The following is a 24388-nucleotide window of genomic DNA, read 5'->3' as shown; positions in this document are numbered from 1 at the left end:
TTGATCCGATATAGTACTCTTCCATTTCAGAGCCTGGATTTTCCCCATGAGGCTAATATCCATAACATGTTGAAATCAATTCATAAGTGGGCAAACGTTTAGGCTTCTACATTGTGAAATCATTACAATACTCCTCCTACAATGTAAAAAACATTCTACATTGTGACATTAATTCACTGAAATCATGAAACAACTCCTTCATGTATGTATTAACTAATATTTGATCAGAGATCTCTTATCAGATGATCTCTGGTCACAGCTATGAGATTTCAATCCTGTGTGTTCTCTGGTGTAGAGTCAGATGGCCAGATTGACCAAAACTCTTCCCACATTGACCACAGCTATAAGTTCTCTCCTGTGTGTGTTCTCTGGTGTAGAGTCAGGTGGCCAGATGTAGCAAATCTCTTCCCACATTGATCACAGCTATAGGATTTCTCTCCTGTGTGTGTTCTCTGGTGAACTGTCAGACCTTTAGATGTAGTAAAACTACTCCCACATTGACCACAGCTATAAGATTTCTCTCCTGTGTGTGTTCTCTGGTGAACTGTCAGACCGCTAGATGTAGTAAAACTACTCCCACATTGACCACAGCTATAAGGTTTCTCTCCTGTGTGTGTTCTCTGGTGTCGTGTCAGCTGGTCAGATCGAACAAAACTCTTCCCACATTGATCACAGCTATAGGGCTTCTCTCCTGTGTGTATTCTCTGGTGCAGAGTCAGATGGTAAGATCCACCAAACCTCTTCCCACATCGATCACAGCTATAGGATTTCTCTCCTGTGTGTGTTCTCTGGTGTCGTGTCAGCTGGTCAGATTGAACAAAACTCTTCCCACATTGATCACAGCTATAGGGCTTCTCTCCTGTGTGTATTCTCTGGTGCAGAGTCAGATGGCAAGATCCACCAAACCTCTTCCCACATTGATCACAGCTATAGGGTTTCTCTCCTGTGTGTGTCCTCAGGTGTTGAGTCAGAGAGCCAGATGTTGTGAAACTCTTCCCACATTGATCACAGCTATAAGGTTTCTCTCCTGTGTGTGTTCTCTGGTGTAGAGTCAGGTGGCCAGATGTGGCAAATCTCTTCCCACATTGATCACAGCTATAAGGTTTCTCTCCTGTGTGTATTCTCTTGTGCACTCTCAGATCTCCAGATTGACTAAAACTCCTCCCACATTGATCACAGCTATAAGGTTTCTCTCCTGTGTGTGTTCTCTGGTGTAGAGTCAGGTGGCCAGATGTAGCAAATCTCTTCCCACATTGACCACAGCTATAAGGTTTATCTCCTGTGTGTGTTCTCTGGTGAACTGTCAGACCGCTAGATGTAGTAAAACTACTGCCACATTGACCACAGCTATAGGGTTTCTCTCCTGTGTGTGTTCTCTGGTGTCGTGTCAGCTGGTCAGATTGAACAAAACTCTTCCCACATTGATCACAGCTATAGGGTTTCTCTCCTGTGTGTGTTCTCAGGTGTTGAGTCAGAGAGCCAGATGTTGTAAACCTCTTCCCACATTGACCACAGCTGTAAGATTTCTCTCCTGTGTGTATTCTCTGATGAATTGTAATGCCCGATGAGGTGAATCTCTTCCCACAGTCAGAGCAGCAGTGAGTTCTCTTCACTGTGGGTCTCTGCAGGTGTTTATTGAGGTGTTCTGATCTGGAGAGACCCTTCTCTCCCTCTTCAGCATCATGAGGTTGTTGAGGCTCCCCAGAGGATCCACGATAGTCCCGTATCTCTCCTGTGTGAACAACAAAGTCAGACAGATGATTAAAGGCCCACAACAGCAGAACTCCACTGTAAAAGGTGATGCCAACAGCGTAGCTATGATGTTGTACAGCAATTGACGTCTGTAATGAATGTTAACATTATTTGACAATTGTCTTAAAATTAGCAAGAAAAGTCATATTTTTTCTTGTTTTCACATTAGTAGTAACATCGATGATTGTAGGCTAGAAATAGGATATTCATGTTGTTGAAACTCTAAACAGTGTGCCAGACGACTTTTGTTCTCCAAGGCCCCCTTCTGTGTTTGTGGCACGAGGGCAATTTGATTGCAGAAACTCCTCCCTGCTAATGAGGAAACCGATAGTTATGGATGTACTATATCTGCCTGGAACAAAAATGGTGAGAAAAGATTTTAGTTTTTCACAATGTATTCTGCATTTGGGTGTTGTCAATAAAGTTACGATTTAATTTTTTATTCCACCTTTATTTAACCAGGTAGACCAGTGAGATATACTTCCTGTACTACCTGCTGGAGCGCGTGCTATGGGTGGGTGTTGCTATGGTGACCAGTGAGCCGAGTTAAGGCGGCCTAGCAAAGACTTATAGATGACCTGGAGCCAGCGGGTTTGGCGACAAATATGTGATAGCAAACTGGATGCAGTCTGAGTAGAGTGTTGGAGGCTTTTTTGTAAATGATATCGCCGAAGTTAAGGATAGGTAGGATAGTCAGTTTTACGAGGTTATGTTTGGCAGCGTGAGTGAAGGAGGCTTTGTTTCAAAATAGGAAGCAAATTGTAGATGCTTAATAGGAGTCTGGAAGGAGAGTTTACAGTCTAACCAGATACCTAGGTATTAGTAGTTGTCCACATATTCTAAGTCAGAACCGTCCAGAGTAGTGATGCTAGTCGGGCGGGCGGTTGCGGGCAGCGATCGGTTGAAGAGCATGCATTTAGTTTAACTTGCGTTTAAAAGCAGTTGGAGGCCACAGAAGGAGTGTTGTATGGCATTGAAGCTTGTTTGGAGGTTTGTTAACACATTGTCCAAAGAAGGGCCAGATGTATACAGAATGGTGTCATCTGACTAGAGGTGGATCAAGGAATCACCCGCAGCAAGAGCGACATCGTTGATATATACAGAGTCGGCCCGAGAATTGAACCCTGTGGTAACTCCATAAAGACTGCCAGAGGTCCGGACAACAGGCCAGGTTGATGAAGACGGCTGCACAGTACTGTCTTTTATCGATGGCGGAAATTATATTGTTTAGTACCTTGAGCGTGGATGAGGTGCACCTGTGACCAGCTCGGAAACCGGATTGCACTGCGGAGAAGGTACGGTGGGATTCGAAATGGTCAGTGATCTGTTTGTTAACTTGGCTTTCGAAGACTTTAGAAAAGGCAGGACAGGATGGATGTAACAGTTTGGGTCAAGAGTATCACCCCCTTTGAAGAGGGGGATGACTGTGGAAGAGAGGTTGAACAGACTAGTAATAGGGGTTGCAACAATGGCGGCAGATAATTTTAGAAAGAGGGTCCAGATTGTCTTGCCCAGCTGATTTGTACGGGAACAGGATTTGCAGCTCTTTCAGAACATCAGCTATCTGGATTTGGGTGAAGGAGAAGCTGGGGAGGCTTGGGCAAGTAGCTGCGGGGTGTGCGGAGCTGTTGGTTGGGGTAGCCAGGAGGAAAGCATGGCCAGCCGTAGAGAAATGCTTCTTGAAATTCTCGATTATCGTGGATTTATCGGTGGTGACAGTGTTTCTTAGCCTCATTGCAGTGGGCAGCTGGGAGGAGGTGCTCTTATTCTCAATGGACTTTACAGTGTCACAAAACTTTTTGGAGTTAGAGCTACAGGATGCAAATTTCTGTTTAAAAAAGCTAGCCTTTGCTTTCCTAACTGACTGTGTGTATTGGTTCCTGACTTCTCTAATACAGTTGCATATCGCGGGGACTATTCGACACTAGTGCAGTAGGCCACAGGACGTATTTGTGCTGGTCGAGAGCAGTCTGGTCTGGAGTGAACCAAGGGCTATATCTGTTCCTAGTTGAAAACAGGTGTTGAACCTCGATTCCCTCCTTCAGGGAAGTGTAATTATAATCACTCCCTTTCAGTCGGTCAACTTCGGTACAACATACTATGGGGAAATACAATCATTCCCCAGCCGACCCAAACGGATACTAAATGAAACGTCCCCTGGCAGACCACCCAGACCTGACCCTACAAGATGTGTCAGTTTTGTCAATTTATTCATTGTCTTTCATTTGAAACACTCCTGTCAATGTTGAGTAAGGACGCACACCATTTAGAAGTAGGATTAATCTATCTGGCCTGCACACAAATGTAGGCCTATAAATGTGCCCATTTGGGGATGTCCGATAGTATTTCTGATTGTCTTAACGCACCAACACTAATGAGTTGTGGAGCTTCTCAAAGTAATGCTTAATTCACCTCAAACAGCAAGTAAACAAAGTCTAACCAGAATCAATTGCAAATGACAATAGTTCCTCAAAGTATTTTTGTAAAATATTTCTAGCTCTCGCCCTTTCGATAACCACTCGGCATAAAAGGGAAAAATGTAATGCTCTGATCCAGTGGAAATGTCATAAAAAACCTGATTTACTTCTTATCCTTTTCACAAATAGCCTACACCTACTGTGTCTGTCCAGAACTCATTGGAGCAGGAAACTGAGGGCCTAGAATATTGTATACAATGTTGCAAGCTTGCTATACGAGTTTCCTGACCCAGTTGATAGTTGATACAATGTTTCAAGTTTGTTGTAGACAGGCCATTTATCGGGATATTTTCTACCTGCAGAAAGCAATGTTTTTATTTGTTGGCTTTATGTAGGCTTTTTTTTTTTACATAGTTGGCAATGGCAATAAAAGTTACTTTTAGATATCTATAATTTTCATTTAGATATAGATATTAATCACAGACAATAATTTTGAGATACTATTATAAATTAAATGAAACTGTTCCACGAAAATGTGCATATGAAAATCATAACTGGCACACAGATTGGTAGAAATGGTCAGATACATTTGCACTCCAACTGGAAAAGGTTGCATACTGCTGGTGTAGTCTATTACTAGTCTATCTGTAGTCTATTAGTCTATTACTGCAAACTTCAGGAGCAGAACGGCAGAATTGACAAAGTCCAGCAGCGGAGGGGGGGCTCCCTCCGGTCAGGTTATGTTGACGAGCGGCCCCCTCCGGTCAGGTTATGTTGACGAGCGGCTCCCTCCGGTCAGGTTGTGTTGACGAGCGGCTCCCTCCGGTCAGGTTGTGTTGACGAGCGGCTCCCTCCGGTCAGGTTGTGTTGACGAGCGGCTCTCTCCGGTCAGGTTGTGTTGACGAGCGGCTCCCTCCGGTCAGGTTGTGTTGACGAGCGGCTCCCTCCGGTCAGGTTGTGTTGACGAGCGGCTCCCTCCGGTCAGGTTGTGTTGACGAGCGGCTCCCTCCGGTCAGGTTATGTTGACGAGCGGCTCCCTCCGGTCAGGTTGTGTTGACGAGCGGATCCCTCCGGTCAGGTTATGTTGACGAGCGGCTCCCTCCGGTCAGGTTATGTTGACGAGCGGCTCCCTCTAGTTATGACCTCGAGTAATTTGTGTGTCTTAATTATTTAATTAAACAGAATGCTTCACTTCACTAGGGTAGGGGACAGCATTCAGAATTTTGGATCAAAAGCGTGCCTAAATTAAACTACCTGCTACTCAGGCCGAGAAGCTAGGATATGCATATAATTAGTAGATTTGGATAGAAAATATAAAGTTTCCAAAACTGTTAAAATAATGTCTGTGAGTATAACAGAACTGATATGACAGTCGAAAACCTGAGGAAAATCCATCCAGGAAGTACTATTATTTTGAAAGGCTGTTTTTCCATTGAAAGCCTATCCACCATACAAAGACGTAGGACCCAGGTCACGATCTCTATGGCTTCTTCTACATGTGGTCATTCTTTAGGCATTGTTTCAGGCTTTTACTCTGAAAAATGAGGGAGATACATATCCACCATAATTTGCAAATAAATTCATAAAAAATCCTACAGTGTGATTTTCTGGATTTTTTTTCTCATTTTGTCTGTCATAGTTGAAGTGTACCTATGATGACAATTACAGGCCTCTCATCTTTTTAAGTGGGAGAACTTGCACATTTGGTGGCTGACTTTTTTGCCCCACTGTACATCCTAGAAACCTGGTTAAACTATCATTATGACATCATGGATGAATTCTAGAATATACTATATATCCTAGAAACCTTTAAACTATCATTATGCCATCATAGATGAATTCTAGAATATACTATATATCCTAGAAAGCTGGTTAAACTATCATTATGACATCATGGATGAATTCTAGAATATACTATATAGCCTAGAAACCTGGTTAAACTATCATTATGACATCAGGGATGAATTCTAGAATATACTATATATCCTAGAAACCTGGTTAAACTATCATTATGACATCATGGATGAATTCTAGAATATACTATATATCCTAGAAACCTGGTTAAACTATCATTATGACATCATGGATCAATTCTAGAATATACTATATAGCCTAGAAACCTGGTTAAACTATCATTATGACATCATGGATTAATTCTAGAATATACTATATATCCTAGAAACCTGGTTAAACTATCATTATGACATCATGGATGAATTCTAGAATATACTATATATCCTAGAAACCTGGTTAAACTATCATTATGACATCATGGATGGCCAGTCCTTGTATTCATAGTGTATTGAATTCAGGGGGTAGCCCTGAGCTGAACTCAAACCTGGGTCCAGCGACTGTCAAATCAACACCTTATAACTGTTACGCCAAGATGTCTGAACTTCTTGACGAGGTCGCTAGGTGTTGGGTTAAGGTTTCTTCAATATCGTTCTCTATGAATTTGAGAGTGGTTACACTTCTCCTTCCCCCATCCCTCAGCTGTTAACCAAGTCTCTGGGCAGCCATTTTGTTGCTGCTTAAAAAAACAACACAAAACCCAGCAATTTGCAGTACAAACAATAACAAATCTGTCATTCCACCACTATTTTGGTAATAAAAGATTATGGGGTTGGAAAAATGTAACTACAGACAGACCTATGGATGCAAGGACTGACCATCCATGATATCAACATTATAGTTTTAACCATGTTGAGGCGGCAGGCTAGCCTAGTGGTTAGAGCGTTGGACTAGTAGGTTGCAAGTTCATATCCCCGAGCTGACATGGTACAAATCTGTCAATTAACCCACTGTTCCTAGTCCGTTATTGAAAATAAGAATTTGTTCTTAACTGCTATACAGTGTTGATTTACATTGTTTCTAAACATTATAGTAAAAAAAGCTTATTTGGGGTTCTGATGGGGTACAACAGTTGAACTCAGCTCATGAGGCATGTGTTATATTCTTCAAGAATCAATGGCTGTAAATAAATAATTTAAAAGTCATAATATGGATGTAGCAATTGCAGATTTCCACCTTAACACCAAACATCAGTTCAACTGCAGAGTTTGTGCCTCTGTTGTTAAGACAGTACTTACCAGTGTTAATCAGGGAACGGTTTCTCAAAACCATTTTATGGCTAAATTCATCGTTAGAACCATTGGATGCCTTAAGATGCGTTTGGGAAACCGGGCCCAGATATCCAGGTTCCTCCTCTTCTTCCTCCTCCTTTTTCGATGTAAAAGTAATCCCCTCCCCCTCCTCTTTCACGCCATAAACTGCATCTTCCTCTCCTTTTACTGTGACATCATCCTCCTCTTTCACTCTGAACGCGTCCTCCTCTTCTTTCACAGTAACGGCCCCACTCTCTACTTCTTGTTTTACTGTGATATCTTCCTCGTCTTTCACTCTGAACGCGTCCTCCTCTTCTTTCACAGTAAAGGCCCCACTCTCTACTTCTTGATTTACTGTGATATCCTTCTCTTCATTAGAAGGAGAGTAGCTTTGTGACCGCATGGTCGGGGAAGTTAGCTAGCTAGGCTAATGCTAACTTAACCAGCCCGCTAGCTGACTAATAACAACAACACCATAAATATGAAATTCAATCGGATAACTAACTAGACGACAGAAGTAGGTTTAAAACACAGTGGCTAATATACACTAAAGCGTCTAAAGAGCTTTATTGGTTCGGCTATTTGTCTAGCAAGCTACCGAGGTGGCTGACGAACTGTTGTTGATGTTGAAAGAAGCGTTCCGTCCACTACATTAAACGTCACACCAGCAGCATAACTTTAAATTCCCAGACCGCCATCTGCTGACTGGAGTGGGTAACGCAGTTGAGTAAAATGTATATTTTATCTTCAGACAACAAGTTAAAGTGTAGGAAGCATGAGTTTTAACTCACCAGTGTAACAATACAGTGTGGTTAAAGACTTAGTAAGCTAGTTGTAATCACGATATGGTTACCTATAAGAACATACAGTTATGTTTTTGCGTTATTACATATTTATTAACTTATTTTGTGACTCTTCCAAACTACACACAATGCAGTATTTCTCAACGTCATATGGATGATCTTCTCTGTGCTACTGAGTTTGTTTGCCAGTGTAACGGTGTAACGAAGTTACATGTGTAAAATATTTGTATCCTCTATTTAACTAGGCAATTCATTTAAGAACAGTGCCTTAGACCGCTGCCCCGCTCGTGTGATAAAGGTATAGGATTCTGGGTAATCCACAGCAGATTTATGGAGAATTTGAAAATTGAGTGGTCCTGGGATAGAAATGTATAAAATTGACATTACATCATTAAATCCACGTTTTAAATCACACATTAGCAATTTATGTTTTAGTAACTACTGTTGTTGGTTTGGTGTCAAGTCAGCCTCTCTTTATATGTTATTTGCCAAATCTCTGTTTTCCATGTGGGTTTTATGCTAAAGATCCCTCTTTCAAGTTGGTATCTAACTGGAAAATGCATCTTCTTTTAGGAGTGCTATTTTTACCCTGTCGACTACTGATCATTCATCCACACTGCGTGTCTCATCAATGCAGGTCATTTATGACAAATGTATAAAGTATATGTTTTATAAACTCATGAACACCAGCCAGTTTATCAGCCCGGTTTTGTTAGTTTAGGTGTATTATACTTCTTCGCCACCAGAGGGGGACTTTGAGTAATATTTCAGGTTAATTTGATAATTTTTTGATACTAAAATGGATGACAGTGTATTCTGATGTAGTGAATATGAGACACATGGAAATAATGTATTTATTTTTATTATAGTAAATGAGGAATTAGTAGGAATTGTTAAATCCACTATACGATCAATAACTTTGATAGACATTTCAACTGTTTTTTTTGTTAGTATATTATAGGGCAGATTAATGTAGAATTGCTGTGGGAGTGGTATTTATATCCCGTCACTACTGATCATTCATCCATACTGTGTGTGTCCCATCATTGCAGCTTTGGAAATAAATGAACTATCCATCCATTGCACCTTCCTGTGTTGACTTGAGAGACGCTACCAGGAAGGTCACACTAGGTCGATATCAAGCTCAAGCTTGCAAACGTTAAACACACCTCCATCTCCATTAACTTCATCACACCTGCCCAGAACCACGAGAACACACCTCCATCTCCATGAACCACATCACACCTGCCCAGACCCACTAGAACACACCTCCATCTCCACCTGCCCAGACCCACAAGAACACACCTCCATCTCCATTAACTCCATCAAACCTGCCCAGACCCACTAGAACACACCCCCATCTCCATTAACTATATCAAACCTGCCCAGACCCACTAGAACACACCTCCATCTCCATTATCTACATCAAACCTGTCCAGACCCACTAGAACACACCTCCATCTCCATTAACTACATCACACCTGTCCAGACCCATTAGAACACAACTCCTTCTCCATTAACTCCATCAAACCTGCCCAGACCCACTAGAACACACCTCCATCTCCATTAACTACATCACACCTGCCCAGACCCACTAGAACACACCTCCATCTCCATTAAATACATCACACCTGCCCAGACCCACTAGAACACACCCCCATCTCCATTAACTACATCAAACCTGCCCAGACCCACTAGAACACACCTCCATCTCCATTAACTACATCACACCTGCCCAGACCCACTAGAACACACCTCCATCTCCATTAACTACATCACACCTGCCCAGACCCACTAGAACGCACCTCCATCTCCATTAACTACATCACACCTGCCCAGACCCACTAGAACACACCTCCATCTCCATTAACTACATCACAACTGCCCAGACCCACTAGAACACACACCCGTCTCCATTAACTACATCACACCTGCCCAGACCCACTAGAACACACCTCTACCTCCATTAACTACATCACACCTGTCCAGACCCACTAGAACACACCTCCATCTCCATTAACTACATCACACCTGCCCAGACCCACCAGAACACACCTCCATCTCCATTAACTACATCAAACCTGCCCAGACCCACTAGAACACACCTCCATCTCCATTAACTACATCACACCTGCCCAGACCCACTAGAACACACCTCCATCTCCATTAACTACATCACACCTGCCCAGACCCACTAGAACACACCACCATCTCCATTAACTACATCACACCTGCCCAGACCCACTAGAACACACACCCGTCTCCATTAACTACATCACACCTGCCCAGACCCACTAGAACACACCTCCATCTCCATTAACTACATCACACCTGCCCAGACCCACAAGAACACACCTCCATCTCCATTAACTACATCACACCTGCCCAGACCCACTAGAACACACCTCCATCTCCATTAACTACATCACACCTGCCCAGACCCACTAGAACACACCTCCATCTCCATTAACTACATCACACCTGCCCAGACCCACTAGAACACACCCCCGTCTCCAGCGCCGCATCAGCACCATTTTATTTCTCTCCGTCGCCCACTCACTTTCAACTTTTTATTTTCTTTCTTGCAGACAGACTGATCAAAAGTCATTTTACATTGTATAACTGTACTTCTGACAGCCAACTTTCTAACTCCTCCCATAACTTTATGACGTCATAACATTCCCAGAAGGATTATTGAGTCATTGTTAGTTTTACACGTAAGACATGACTCTGCCGTTGTGCTGTAGAATTTGTGAATGTTGTCCAAATCCATTAAATGAGACAAGTTACCAGACAGGACATATTGCTGATGCTCTTCCCATTGATAACCTGAATGACAATTAACTTGTGGGCGGTGGTGGTGATGACGGCCTATTGGATGATGTCGTCCATCGGGATTCCCCCCAAGAAAGAAGACGCTCTGGATTGATCACTGGGGTCAGATGTGAAGGAGGAGGTTGATCAACAGGAGTCAGATGTGAAGGAGGAAGTTGGTCATCAGGAGTCAGATGTGATGGAGGAGGTTGATCATCAGGAGTCAGATGTGAAGGAGGAGGTTGATCATCAGGAGTCAGATGTGAAGGAGGAGGTTGATGACCAGGAGTCAGATGTGAAGGAGGAGGTTGATCATCAGGAGTCAGATGTGAAGGAAGAGGTTGATAATTAGGAGTTTTTGCTCATCTTTATCAAGGGTATCAATAACTAGGTGCTTTTTTTGAAATCTAGTTATTTGACTGAATCAGAAATATAGATGTGGAGTTGATGTAGAGTTTTTTTTAGAATCTCATAAAAAACCTGAACTAATCAAACAACACTTGTTGCTCTTTGTACGTGTTGACATAATATTCTTATTTAATGGAGAGGAAAAAAACGTTTATCTAAACTGCTTTATAATATAATTCAATGAAGAAGAAAAAAAGTTTTCCCTCCTCAACTGCGTTTCCTCCCTCCAGACAGCAGATGGCGATATGGTTCTTTCAGGCGATGTTTCTACTGTGACGTATAATCTAGTGGACGGAAAGCTTCTTCAACAACTGCAGTCACCTCGGTAGCTCGCTGGACAACAAAGTCGGAACATTCAAGCTCTTTAGACAATTTACTAGTTTATTTAACACTATGATTTAAACATACTTATGTGTAAACAACTAGCTACCTCATTTAATTTAATATTTACGTTGTAAGTCAATTAGCTGTCTGGTCAAGTTAGCACTAGTCTAGTCGCTAATGCTAACTAGCTGTTATCCCCGACCATGAGTTCACTAAGCTACTCTCCTCCTGATAAAGAAGAGAAGATCTGCTGGACGGAGAAAGAAGCTCTCGTCAAAGAGGAGGCTGTTACAATACAAGAACAAGTAGAGGGTGAGGCTGTTACTGTGAAAGAGGTGGAGGAAGACGTTTCAGTGAAAGACGAGGAAGACGCGTTCAGAGTGAAAGAGGAGGAGGAGGATGTTACAGTAAAAGAAGAGGAGGAAGAGAAAGAGGAGGATGCAGGTTTTGGAGAGAAGGAGGTTACTGTGACAGTGAAAGAAGATGAAGACGTTTTTTTAAGGAAGGACGAAGAGGGGGAGATTACTGTCACATTAGAGGAGGACGAAGAAGAGAAGACTGGAGAACTGATTAACACCAGTAAGTACAGTGAGTACTATCTTATAAAACAGGGACATTGATCTGATTAACACCAGTGAGTACTGTCTTATAAAACAGGGACATTGATCTGATTAACACCAGTAAATACAGTGAGTACTATCTTATAAAACAGGGACATTGATCTGATTAACACCAGTAAATACAGTGAGTACTATCTTATAAAACAGGGACATTGATCTGATTAACACCAGTAAATACAGTGAGTACTATCTTATAAAACAGGGACATTGATCTGATTAACACCAGTAAATACAGTGAGTACTATCTTATAAAACAGGGACATTGATCTGATTAACACCAGTAAATACAGTGAGTACTATCTTATAAAACAGGGACATTGATCTGATTAACACCAGTAAATACAGTGAGTACTATCTTATAAAACAGGGACATTGATCTGATTAACACCAGTGAGTACTGTCTTATAAAACAGGGACATTGATCTGATTAACACCAGTAAATACAGTGAGTACTATCTTATAAAACAGGGACACAAACTCTGCAGTTGTTGAACTAATGTGTGAATTTTAAAAGGGCGTTCTACTCTTGAATATGTTTTTGTATTGTATGAATTGTTCATGACGTCCTCCAGTGATTTTTAACTTTTCCTATTGAAAAGTGATATACAAATACACTAAAGTATAAACACACTAAAGGGAAACAAAATAAATGTTTTGAGCAAAATAGTGTTTTTTTAGACAACTGGAAACTAGAAGGAGTGAGTGATGTCATAGTAAGGTATTTAAGGAGTTGGCTTGATGGGAAGTCGTGATGTCATCCAATAGGCGACTGATCTTCATGTGAAATTCATTATTCTTTTTAAAATCCTTCCTGTTCTGTCAAGTCGGTTTTTGATCTAGAAAGCCATTTTCAAGTCTTACCAGAGACTTTCAATACGATTTAAGTCCAAACTGTAACTAGGCCACCCAGGAACATTCAATGTCATCTTGGTAAGCTCCTTCAGTGTAGATTTGGCCTTGTGGTTTAGGTTATTGTCCTGTTAGTACATATTTTGGGAGTCAGATCTCTGAAATGCACTCTACCTACGTAACATTTAGTGTCTCCTTATATTACGCTGGGAAAACAGTTTTCATGGGCACAGAAATTATAATTCATTTGAGTTTGCAAAATCCAGTGGTTCTAACCAAGAGTCACCTTAACTTTATTGACCCAAATAACTTTATTAACACCCAAATCAATACTGTCACTTACGCGGTTCTTCAATAATTACACATCATTCTTAATACTGTAGCTGTTTAGTTACAGTCACATGTTCAACTATCATCAGCTGATCCAGGAAATCATTTTCTGAATTCCAGTCAAATGACAAACATCACGACATGCAACAACAACCAAAGTGCTTCTTCATTCATTACTCTGGTAAAGACAGTTATGCCGTGCTCCATGTTGGATCCAACATCCCTAACAAATTGGTGTTTATAATGTGTTATTGTCTGCTTGATTTACAGTAGGGTCTCGTTAGTCTGTTTGGACACAGAGATACTTAGCTCATAATGTGTAGAGCACTGTTCCTTGATGGATAGGCTATTGAACAACACACAGAGCTATTTTCCTTTATTCAGGACATTTAGAATGACAACACATTACAGAGTAGCTTAGTGGGATTATTGACAAAATTATCTGGTGATCAGGTTATGAAATGTCATGACAAAGACATTTTAGTTTCCATGTATCACCTGAAATATGAAATGATTTATAGTCCTAGGTCTATGTTGTTGTTACGTGAAGTTATGGGTCCTACAGTAGGTCTATGTTATTGTTAGGTGAAGTTATGGGCCCTACAGTAGGTCTATGTTGTTGTTAGGTGAAGTTATGGGGCCTACAGTAGGTCTATGTTATTGTTAGTGAAGTTATGGGTCCTACAGTAGGTCTCAGAGTGTTTTGTGCGTAAAAGACAAATGCGGCCATTGTTTCTCTCTTTCCTACTAAGAAGCCACCAGTCCCGGTTGATATATTATCGAATAGATATTTGAAAAACAACTTGAGGATTGATTATAAACAACGTTTGCCATGTTCCTGTTGCTATTATGGAGCTAATTTGGAATATTTTTCGGCGAAGTCATCACCGCAATTTCTGGTCGAATTCTCAGCCAAACGTGAAGAACTAACAGAGTTATTTCGGCTACAAAAATAATATTTTTGGAAAAAAATAACATTTGCTATCTAACTGGGAGTTTCGTGAGTGAAAACATCCAAAGCTCATCAAAGGTAAACGATTTAATTTGATTGCTTTTCTGATTTTCGTGACCAGGTTGCCTGCTGCTAACTAGGCATAATGCTATGCTAGGCTATCGATAAACTTACACAAATGCTTGTCTTGCTGGCTGTAAAGCATATTTTCAAAATCTGAGATGACAGGGTGATTAACAAAAGGCTAAGCTGTGTTTGAATATATTTCACTTGCGATTTCATGAATATGAATATTTTCTAGTAAGATTTTTTGTCCGTTGCGTTATGCTACTTAGTGTCAGTTGATGACAATTCTCCCGGATCCGGGATGGGTAGATCCAAGAGTTAACAAACCTCCAAACAAGCTTCAATGCCATATAACACTCCTTCTGTGGCCTCCAACTGCTCTTAAACACAAGTAAAACTAAATGCATGCTCTTTAACCGATCGCTGCCCGCACCCGCCCGCCTGACTAGCATCACTACTCTGGACGGTTCTGACTTACAATGGCTGGCCCTCGCTACATATTCGTCACCAAACCCACTGGCTCCAGGTCATCTATAAGTCTTTGCTAGGGAAAGCTCCCCCTTAACTCTGCTCACTGGTCACCATAGCAACACCCACCCATAGTACGTGCTCCAGGAGGTATATCTCACTGGTCATCCCCAAAGCCAACACCTCTTTGGCCGCCTTTCCTTCCAGTTCTCTGCTGCCAAAGACTGGAACGAATTGCAAAAATCGCTGAAGTTGGAGACTTACATCTCCCTCACTAACTTTAAGCATCAGCTATCTGAGCAGCTTACCAATCGCTGCAGCTGTACATAGCCCATCTGTAAATAGCCCATCCAACTGCCTACCACGTCCCCATGTTTTTATTTACTTTTTTGCACACCAGGGGCCTGTTGCACAAAACTAGGATAAGGGATTAAGCCAGGATATCTTGGTGATCCTGGCTCAATTGATCCGTAATCCGGTTGCACTAAAGATGGATAGGGGGCAGGAGGATATGTTATGGTATAAATTACCATGGAGATTTATTCTGTGGAGCTAGCCTGCTCCAGACCAGGCTAAATTCCAGGATCTATTTAATCTCATCCCTAATGTCAGTCAGCAGTCACCACAAATGGAAACCAATAGTTATTTCACTGCTCACTATACATTGTTATCACATATAACTAGACCCACTGTTATTTAAACGTTTGTGATCATTAATTTCAATGATTTTGGATAAAAAATGATTTTTAGATGATGTTGCTATCATTAGATAATTTACAGTTTCCCATAGACTATACGGCTATATATAAAATGCTAGAATATTAGGGCCACAGAGGGGAAAAAAACACAAGTCATAATATTGTAACCAGTTGTTTTAAAGGAGGACAGTTGTTAAAATGACAGATGTGGGGCATTTCGTGAAATTGTACTTCAGTATGGTTTCATAAACAAAGACATGCTGATGTGCCAGAATATTAAGTATCACATTGTCATAAGTATCAAAACTGTAAAAACAATATGTAGCTTTTCTGCAGAAAGAACCAGCCTCATAAATTTATGACTTTATCCTTTTTCTTCAGTGTGGCCCTAGTACTCTGTCATATAAACAAATACACATTCCATATGAATATAAAAACACAATGTGTAACATTATGTTCCTTTATTGAATAAGGACAAAACAAAGCAGGTAAACCATCAGCTCCTTTCAAAACTGAAGTCACAGTGACTCTACAAGATGGAAAGCACAGAATCTAAGCATATTATACAAAATGATACATATACAGACCTTTGAATGTGTATAACACACCCTGCATGTCTGCACACTAAAATAAATGCAGGACAAATCCATACACATCAACTGAACAGACAAATGAATGGATGCAGTAGCCTCCCTGCAGCCTTGTATTACACACAGTATACCGCACAAACATCATAAGAGGCCAAATTCGTCAAAAAACGAACCCAAAAAAACCCAAATTCCTCTGCCACCGCAGGACATATTTAACCAAAATTGAAAGCACACATACTAACTAAAATAATTCAACACATATTGGTCCCTCAGCAGCCGACCACTGTCGTCATCAGGGAAGATTGCCGGATTGTCCCAGTCCATGGCTGGTGGCACTCTGGGGGCCCTCTCCTTCCTCAGGCAGGCCACATTGTGAAGGACAGCACAAGCCACAGTAATATCACATGCCCTAACAGGGCTGACCCTTAATTTGTGAAGGCAGTGAAAGCGTGCCTTCAGGAGGCCAAAGGTCATTTCAACTCTGGCCCTGGTCCTGGCATGGGCATGGTTGTAGGCCTGCTGTGCTTCCTGGGGGTCTGTGAAAGGTGTCAGGAGAAAAGGCTGGCAGCCATACCCCCTGTCTCCCAGCAACACACCAGAGAATTCACCTGTCAACACAAAATCTCATCATTACTACCTCATAAACACAGTGATATTCTTGACACAGCCATGATGGTTATAAATAGGGGTTGTGTGGCTTACCTTGTGATAGGCACTGATAGATTTCAGAGGCCCGAAAGATTCTGGAGTCATGGACTGAGCCAGGCCATTTTGCCACAACATTGCTGATCACACAGTCAGCATTGCAGACCATCTGAAATCATAAGATGAGGAATATTACACCAATCAATGCACATCACTGGCAATGCAGAGTGTTCGTCAATGGACAATATCAAAAAGTTATGTTCACCTGAACATTAATGCTGTGAAAGGATTTCCTATTCACAAAATCGGCCTCATGGGCACCTGAGGGGGCTTTTATCCTTATGTGTGTGCAGTCCACTGCACCAATGACATTGGGGAAACCTGTCACACAAAGTAATGAGTATCCTACTATGTGTTAACAGTTGTCCTGTAATTTGTAGATCCTCTTACCTGCAATCCTATAGAACTCCTCTTTGATGTCACAGAGTCTTCTGTGGCCAGGGAAGGAGATGAAGACATCTGCTAATGCTTTGATAGCCAGACACACACTCCTTATTGTGCGGCAAATTGTGGCCTTGTTCAGCTGTTCTGCATCCCCCACTGAGTACAGGAAGGCTCCACTAGCAAAAAAGCGCAAGGCCACACAAACCATTTGCTCCACACTCAGTGCATGGCTCCGTGCAGTGCGGTGCTTAATCCTGGGACCCAGTAGTCTGCATAGATACCTGATGCCATCTGCAGAAAACCTGTATCTTTCATATAGATGGTCATCAGGGAAGGCCAGTGGGTCCAACCGGTCCCTGAAGACCCTTTCTCACCTGAAGGCTCTCCTCAGCACAAGTGCTTCTTCATCCACCACATCTCGCACGAATGGGCATGCCATTGTCAGAGCAGAAAGGAACACACAATTTTGGGCCTTCATATAGGCTAGTGGCCACACCTGGTGCTGGGGGGGGTGGGCAAAAGAGGGCGATGCCTTATAACGTTGACTTGGTTGTACTGATTGCTGGGAAAATAAAAAAAACCTTAGAAAGATGCCACCGTCCTGTGTGCTCACAATAAGAGCTCATATGTCATGGCTCACTTGACTTTACGAGAATATACCTAATTTTTATTTTGAGCTGTGTCATCTTCTTGGAGCTGGGGGAGGAAAGAAAAATAATGATTAATACATTTGTGTTACAGTTAGCATACAGTGTACATTGAAGGCATATCTCACCTCCCTCTCAAGTTTTTTTATTTCAAGGTCCAGTTTCCTAATTGTCCTCTTTTTTATTTCGAACTCCAGTGCAAGATTTTCCATCTTTTTCTTCTTGTACTGAATGTCTATGTCTGCCAGTTCTATTTGGCACCGGAGGTGGTTGCCATACAACTTTCTGATAGCTTGTGAGCTCTGTGAACACAATACAATTAGCGCAGCTGGAATTTGGCAGGATGTGGTGTCCTTTTATTAATACGCACTATGTTGCCAGGCTGGTTTTCCCACTGTATAGCATCTGGGTCCTGTAAAAGAAATTAGATTTTTTGATTTTGATGAGGACTCCTCACCATTGTAGAGTAAATAGTACTTTCACAGTCTTAACATGATACCTCATGCCTTCTGGAATCCAGAGAGATGGTCTCCTCCTCATCATCGTCTCCATCATGTGCTGTTGCTGCTGCACTGGGGCCTTCACCCTATCACATTTAATCGGATTCATATTGAAGCTAGTAGACAAGACATGCCAGGCCTACAGTATGCCTTTGATGGAGTACTCACTGGATCAGCATCGTCTGGTGCTTGTGCTGGTGGCTCTAACAGGAACACAGTGCTGCCAGACACTGCAAGGCAATAGGTAAGCCAAAGTCAGACAGTCCAAATTGATTCAATATGAATGTGGTTGTATCCCATGTAGAGATGGAAGGACATACCTTGAATGAAGCGGGTGGCATCTTGGGAGGAACCTATGCTCGTCTCTTTCCCCCCAGGGATCCCCTCTAAGACGGGCCTGCCTTTATTTAGCTCCAAGGCCATGTCCTCTGCTGGGGTAAGGTCAGCCTTTGGTGACCCACCACCCGTGCCTTGTCTGTGGGTATTCTTTTTCACTGCTAAAACAGTACAGACAATGTGTGAGCAGGCACCTTCTGGGTACAATATATGCTTGTGCTTTGTTAAATATTAGTCAGGGACCATACCATTCTGCAGAATGTTCTTGTATTTGATTTTGACCTGCTGCCATGTCCGTTTTGGCCCGTTCATGTTTAATCTACACACACACACACACACACACACACACACACACTTAATGGAGTCACACTGCAAAAAATTACTTGGTATTTTTGTCTTGTTTTCAGTAAAAATATCAAAATTTTTATCATAGCTTTATACAGTGTGATGGAGTTACTTTACACAATTTCACTCATATCTGCAGTGCATTTCAATAAAAAAAATTAACCGTTTCATAATTACAGTACAACTGCATTTTTGGAGATGTGAATTAAATATTTGAATTGTAATTGTGATGTTTCAGCGGAGCGGTGAGTGTGTAATTGTGCACTACTTACGCATTCAGGCGGTCTGCAATACTTTGCCACGCTTTTTCTCTTTGCTTTATCACTGTGGCGGTGTTGCCTTTCTTCTTAATTATATATTTTACCTCCTCGTATGCCTCCATGAGGATTTGTGCTTCCGACGGGGAAAAGTACGCGGCTCTAGTTGCCATGGTAAATCAGTTAATCTGTGATCTGTGGCGGGGTCTATTTGAGTGAGCCGTGAGCGCGCACCTATCCAGGATTGGTTTCACCTGGCTTAATGAATCCGTGTCTGCTCATCCTGGCTTGGTCTTTGTGCAACCAATTAAGCCTGGACGCACATGTTTTGGCTTCATTGAGCTCAGCTGAGTCATTTATCCCGGATGTCTTAATTCTACTTTTGTGCAACAGGCCCCAGTATTTCTACTTGCACATCATCATCTGCACATGTATCACTCCAGTGATAATTTGCTAAATTGTAATTACTTCTCTACTGTGGCCTATTTATTGCCTTACCTCCGTACTCCATTTGCACACACTGTATATAGATTTTTCTATTGTGTTATTGACTGCATGTTTGTTTATTCCACGTGTAACTCTGTTGTTTTTTTGTCACACTGCTTTGCTTTATCTTGGCCAGGTCGCAGTTGTAAAGGAGAACTTGTTCTCAACTGACCTACCTGTTTAAATAAAGGTGAAATAAAAAATAGAATCTTTACTTTCTTGACACCCAAATGGATACTGTCATTAACGCGGTTCTTCAATAATTTCACATAATTCATAATACTGTAGCAAACATTATATTAAGCAGGACATTCAAATGAGCCTTAAATGTATAATCCAAAGTAGTGTGAAATGCTCTCATAAGCAACCTGGAAATGGAGGTTACTCCCCTGAGTTTTCCCCCATTCATATTCAGAATACATTGTGAAAAACTAAAATCTTTGCTCACCATTTTTGCTCCAGGCAGATATAGTACATCCATAACTATCGGTTTCCTCATTAGCAGGGAGGAGTTTCTGCAGTCACATTGCCCTCGTGCTGCAATTTTAGCCTACAATCATGGATGTTACTACTAATGTGAAAACAAGACAAAATATGACTATTCTTGCTTGTTTAAGACAATTGTCAAATAGTTTTAACATTCATTACAGACATCAATTGTTGTACAACATCATGGCTATGCTGTTGGCATCACCTTTTACAGTGGATTACCGCTGTTGTGGGCCTTTAATCATCAGTCTGACTTTGTTGTTCACACAGGAGATATACTTGACTATCGTGGGTCCTCTGGGGAGCCTCAACAACCTTGTGATGCTGAAGAGGCAGAGAATAGTCTCTCCAGATCAGAACACCTCAAGAAACACTTGCAGAGATCCACAGGGAGGAGAACTCACTGCTGCTCTGACTGTGGGAAGAGATTCACCTCATCGGGCATTAAAATTCATCAGAGAACACACACAGGAGAGAAACCTTATAGCTGTGGTCAATGTGAGAAGAGTTTTTCTGCCTCTAGCACTCTGACTGTACACCAGAGAACACACACAGGAGAGAAACCTTTTAGCTGTGGTCAATGTGGGAATAGTTTTACTACATCCAGCAATCTGACTGAACACCAGAGAATACACACAGGAGAGAAACCTTATAGCTGTGGTCAATGTGGGAAGTGTTTTACTTCATCTGGTTCTCTGACTCAACACCAGAGAACACACACAGGAAATAAACCTTATAGCTGTGGTGAATGTGGGAAGAGTTTTGGTGGATCTGGAGTGCTCACAGTGCACCAGAGAACACACACAGGAGAGAAACCTTATAGTTGTGGTCAATGTGGGAAGAGTTTTACTACATCTGGCCATCTGATTCGACACCAGAGAATACACACAGGAGAGAAACCTTATATCTGTGGTGAATGTGGGAAGAGTTTCACTACATCTAGCACTCTGACTGTACACCATAGAAGACACACAGGAGAGAAACCTTTTAGCTGTGGTCAATGTAGGAAGAGTTTTTCTTCATCTAGCTCTCTGACTGAACACAAGAGAATACACACAGGAGAGAAACCTTATAGCTGTGGTCAATGTGGGAAGTGTTTTACTACATGTGGCTCTCTGACTCAACACCAGAGAATACACACAGGAGAGAAACCTTATAGCTGTAATCAATGTGGGAAGGGTTTTATTCGATCTGTCCACCTGACTCAACACCAGAGAACACACACAGGAGAGAAACCGTATAGCTGTGATCAATGTGGGAAGGGTTTTGGTCAATCTGGAGAGCTGACAGTGCACCAGAGAAAACACACAGGAGACAAACCTTATAGCTGTGGTCAATGTGGGAAGAGATTTGCTTCATCTGGCTCTCTGACTCTTCACCAGAGAACACACACAGGAGAGAAAGCTCATAGCTGTGACCAGAGATAATCTGATAAATGATCTCTGATCAAATATTAGAAAATACATACATGAAGTAGTTGTTTCATGATTTCAACGAATTAATGTCACAATGTAGAATGTTTTAACATTGTTTTAGGATTATTTTAATAGTGTCAAAATGTAGAAGCCTCAACGTTTGCCCCCTTATCAATTGATTTCAACATAATTTGGATATTAGCCTCAGGGGAAAAATCCAGGCTCTGAAATGGAAGAGATTGATTGGTGTCACCTCGTTAGTCAGTATGTGTTACACCTGTGCTGGCTTGTCCATCTCATTAGTGGGAAGGTGTTTCACCTGAGCTGGTCCAGACAAATCAACACCTTCAGTTGCACTAACGTTTTGGTTTGCTTCCTGTTTTTAAGTTTGGTGCAGGTTTTTCTTTTGTTCGCCTCTTCTTGGGCAGATTTAGTGGGTCTCATGGTGGGTGTCTTTTAGGTCCCAGTTGTTGTTACTCGTCAACTTTCAGTGGACACTGAGAGCAAAACTTCAACAATATGTTATAATACTTTTATTGGATCAAATGGTTGTTTTATGCAACAGAATAGAGGGTTCTTAGAACTATACTGTCTGTGTTCTACTGAGGATGGGCCTCTGGGAGATAACACTGACAGGAGATTTCCAATGTCTTTTGTGTGATAAAACCTAAAGAGACCGCATTCCAGAGCACGAGTTAATGTTTATGTTCTCTATGGTGCCAGGGAGAGATGACCCCAGGGCCAGACCCTGGTTTCTACACAGGGTACTGTTTTTACAGCAGACACTGTCTGCTGAGAATTATAAGTATCTTTCATACAAATCTTAACCTTGTGACCCGTTCTATACATCTGTTGTTGGTCATATAGGTTGAAAGGGGTGTATCTTAGCTATAAAAGACCTTTGTACTTTTGTCTCGGGGCTCTCAACGAGTAGTCTGGGGGTGATTCATCGACCAGGCATCATTATCGTAGAGCACTCAATTGATTATCTTTATGTATGCGTTGTATTGACCTGCTCCCTTATTATTAAGTGAATAAAGATTTAGTTTAAGAATAACACTTAATTGTGTGATAACTTTGTTTCCTCATTTGATATTAAAGAACTTAACCACATTTGGGGATGTTAATCTTCACTTGGTGACCGCTCCTGACGACCTGGGTAAATGGTACACCAGGGATCCCTCTAACTTGGGATCTCAGGGAGACCACACTTTGGGAATGGAGCAGATGGACCCACCTTTCATCTGAGAGGCAGCGAGCCGAGTGGATACCACATCTCAAACCTAGTTTAAATAAAAAGAGGTGATCGAAACACGCTAAGTGTAGTTTTTATAAAAGCCTCGTAAACAGGGCCCAGTCAGTAGGCTCTGAGTGTGTTTTCCTGTGTGAGGGGGGAACCTTGGAGGTGTAAACAGGGCCCAGTCAGTAGGCTCTGAGTGTGTTTTCCTGTGTGAGGGGGAACCTTGGAGGTGTAAACAGGGCCCAGTCAGTAGGCTCTGAGTGTGTTTTCCTGTGTGAGGGGGGCACCTTGGAGGTGTAAACAGGGCCCAGTCAGTAGGCTCTGAGTGTGTTTTCCTGTGTGAGGGGGAACCTTGGAGGTGTAAACAGGGCCCAGTCAGTAGGCTCTGAGTGTGTTTTCCTGTGTGAGGGGGAACCTTGGAGGTGTAAACAGGGCCCAGTCAGTAGGCTCTGAGTGTGTTTTCCTGTGTGAGGGGGGCACCTTGTAGGTGTAAACAGGGCCGAGGCAGTGGAAGATTATCTGAGAGTCAGTCGACTCAGACACCTATCATTGGTCGGTTGCAGGCGACCTAGAGCCGTCCTAACACTGAATTCATCACAGTGGGGATTGGTGCGGTCTGTAGGGGGGAGGGGCCAGGGTGACCTGGTGAAACTATTGGAAGAAGGACCTCATTCTGAAAAGTGTCTGTGTGACCCTCAGTGGTGAATTCCTATTATTTTAAATGTGCTGGCCAGCTATGCCCTGGATTCGGTCATTTAGTGTTAAATATCTAGAGTCTTTGTGAACTAGATGACAACTCATATCAACTCAAATTTGATAAATATGAGGTTTAAGCATTATTAAACAGTCTACAAAGTCTGGGCAGTTGTCTCAGAAACTGGTGGGAGTGTGTCCACTCCAGCACGTGACTCGAATTATGGGCGATATCAGGTCTGTCTGTTGTGGCCGCTATTTCACCCCAAAATAGTCATCCCAAATGGGGCTGTGTATAACTACGTAAATGTCTCTCGGACAAGGTGACTTTCATCAATATACACTCTAAAAGGTAAAGGTTCCGGGAGAATCCTTTAAACCGTGTGGGAACCCCTAAAAGTTCTTTGAAGAACCCCTTATCATGATTCCTCAAAGAACCTTTTGGGGTTTATTTTTTAACTCCCTGTCCACCCTCCCTCCATTATAAAAACAGATTATAATAATATTGACAATATTAACTTAAATAATTGTTTATTTAGTGGCACAACAAATGTGAATTAATATTTACAAAACAATTTACCAAACAAAACACATTACAAAATTGCAACATTTCTGCAGACATGTCAGACTATAATAAATAATAAAAGTACTTTGTAAAGTGCTTTTCATGACATTTAAAAAACATTAAAAAATAAT

The 24388-nt window shown here is 41.8% G+C and overlaps 2 protein-coding genes and 1 pseudogene across 2 annotated transcripts; 2 read left to right on the top strand and 1 right to left on the bottom strand.

Moving 5' to 3' along the window:
* Nucleotides 1-259: 259 nt before the first annotated feature.
* LOC139400329 (zinc finger protein 420-like) lies at nucleotides 260-1898 on the bottom strand (annotated as a pseudogene).
* Nucleotides 1899-11723: 9825 nt separating this feature from the next.
* On the top strand, nucleotides 11724-13705 carry LOC139400328 (merozoite surface protein 9-like). The gene is made up of 2 exons (XM_071145296.1): nucleotides 11724-12201; nucleotides 13692-13705. The coding sequence occupies exons 1-2, from the start codon at nucleotides 11826-11828 to the stop codon at nucleotides 13703-13705; spliced, it is 390 nt and encodes a 129-aa protein (XP_071001397.1). The 5' UTR covers nucleotides 11724-11825.
* Nucleotides 13706-20229: 6524 nt separating this feature from the next.
* LOC139400326 (zinc finger protein 180-like) lies at nucleotides 20230-21795 on the top strand. The gene is made up of 3 exons (XM_071145295.1): nucleotides 20230-20235; nucleotides 20593-21299; nucleotides 21552-21795. The coding sequence occupies exons 1-3, from the start codon at nucleotides 20230-20232 to the stop codon at nucleotides 21769-21771; spliced, it is 933 nt and encodes a 310-aa protein (XP_071001396.1). The 3' UTR covers nucleotides 21772-21795.
* Nucleotides 21796-24388: the final 2593 nt, after the last annotated feature.

Source organism: Oncorhynchus clarkii, unplaced genomic scaffold (genome assembly GCF_045791955.1).
Source record: "Oncorhynchus clarkii lewisi isolate Uvic-CL-2024 unplaced genomic scaffold, UVic_Ocla_1.0 unplaced_contig_421_pilon_pilon, whole genome shotgun sequence".
Classification (NCBI taxonomy): domain Eukaryota; kingdom Metazoa; phylum Chordata; class Actinopteri; order Salmoniformes; family Salmonidae; genus Oncorhynchus; species Oncorhynchus clarkii.
Note: the sequence above shows the minus strand (reverse complement) of the source record. Positions and strands in the feature narration are given on the sequence as shown.

Bases quoted from the DNA above. Each gene is read 5' to 3' on its own strand.
- LOC139400326 (XM_071145295.1), top strand. The intron at 21,300-21,551 runs ACACCATAGAAG...CCACCTGACTCA, and splicing joins ACATCTAGCACTCTGACTGT to ACACCAGAGAACACACACAG.
- LOC139400328 (XM_071145296.1), top strand. From the start codon at position 11,826: ATGAGTTCACTAAGCTACTCTCCTCCTGATAAAGAAGAGAAGATCTGC.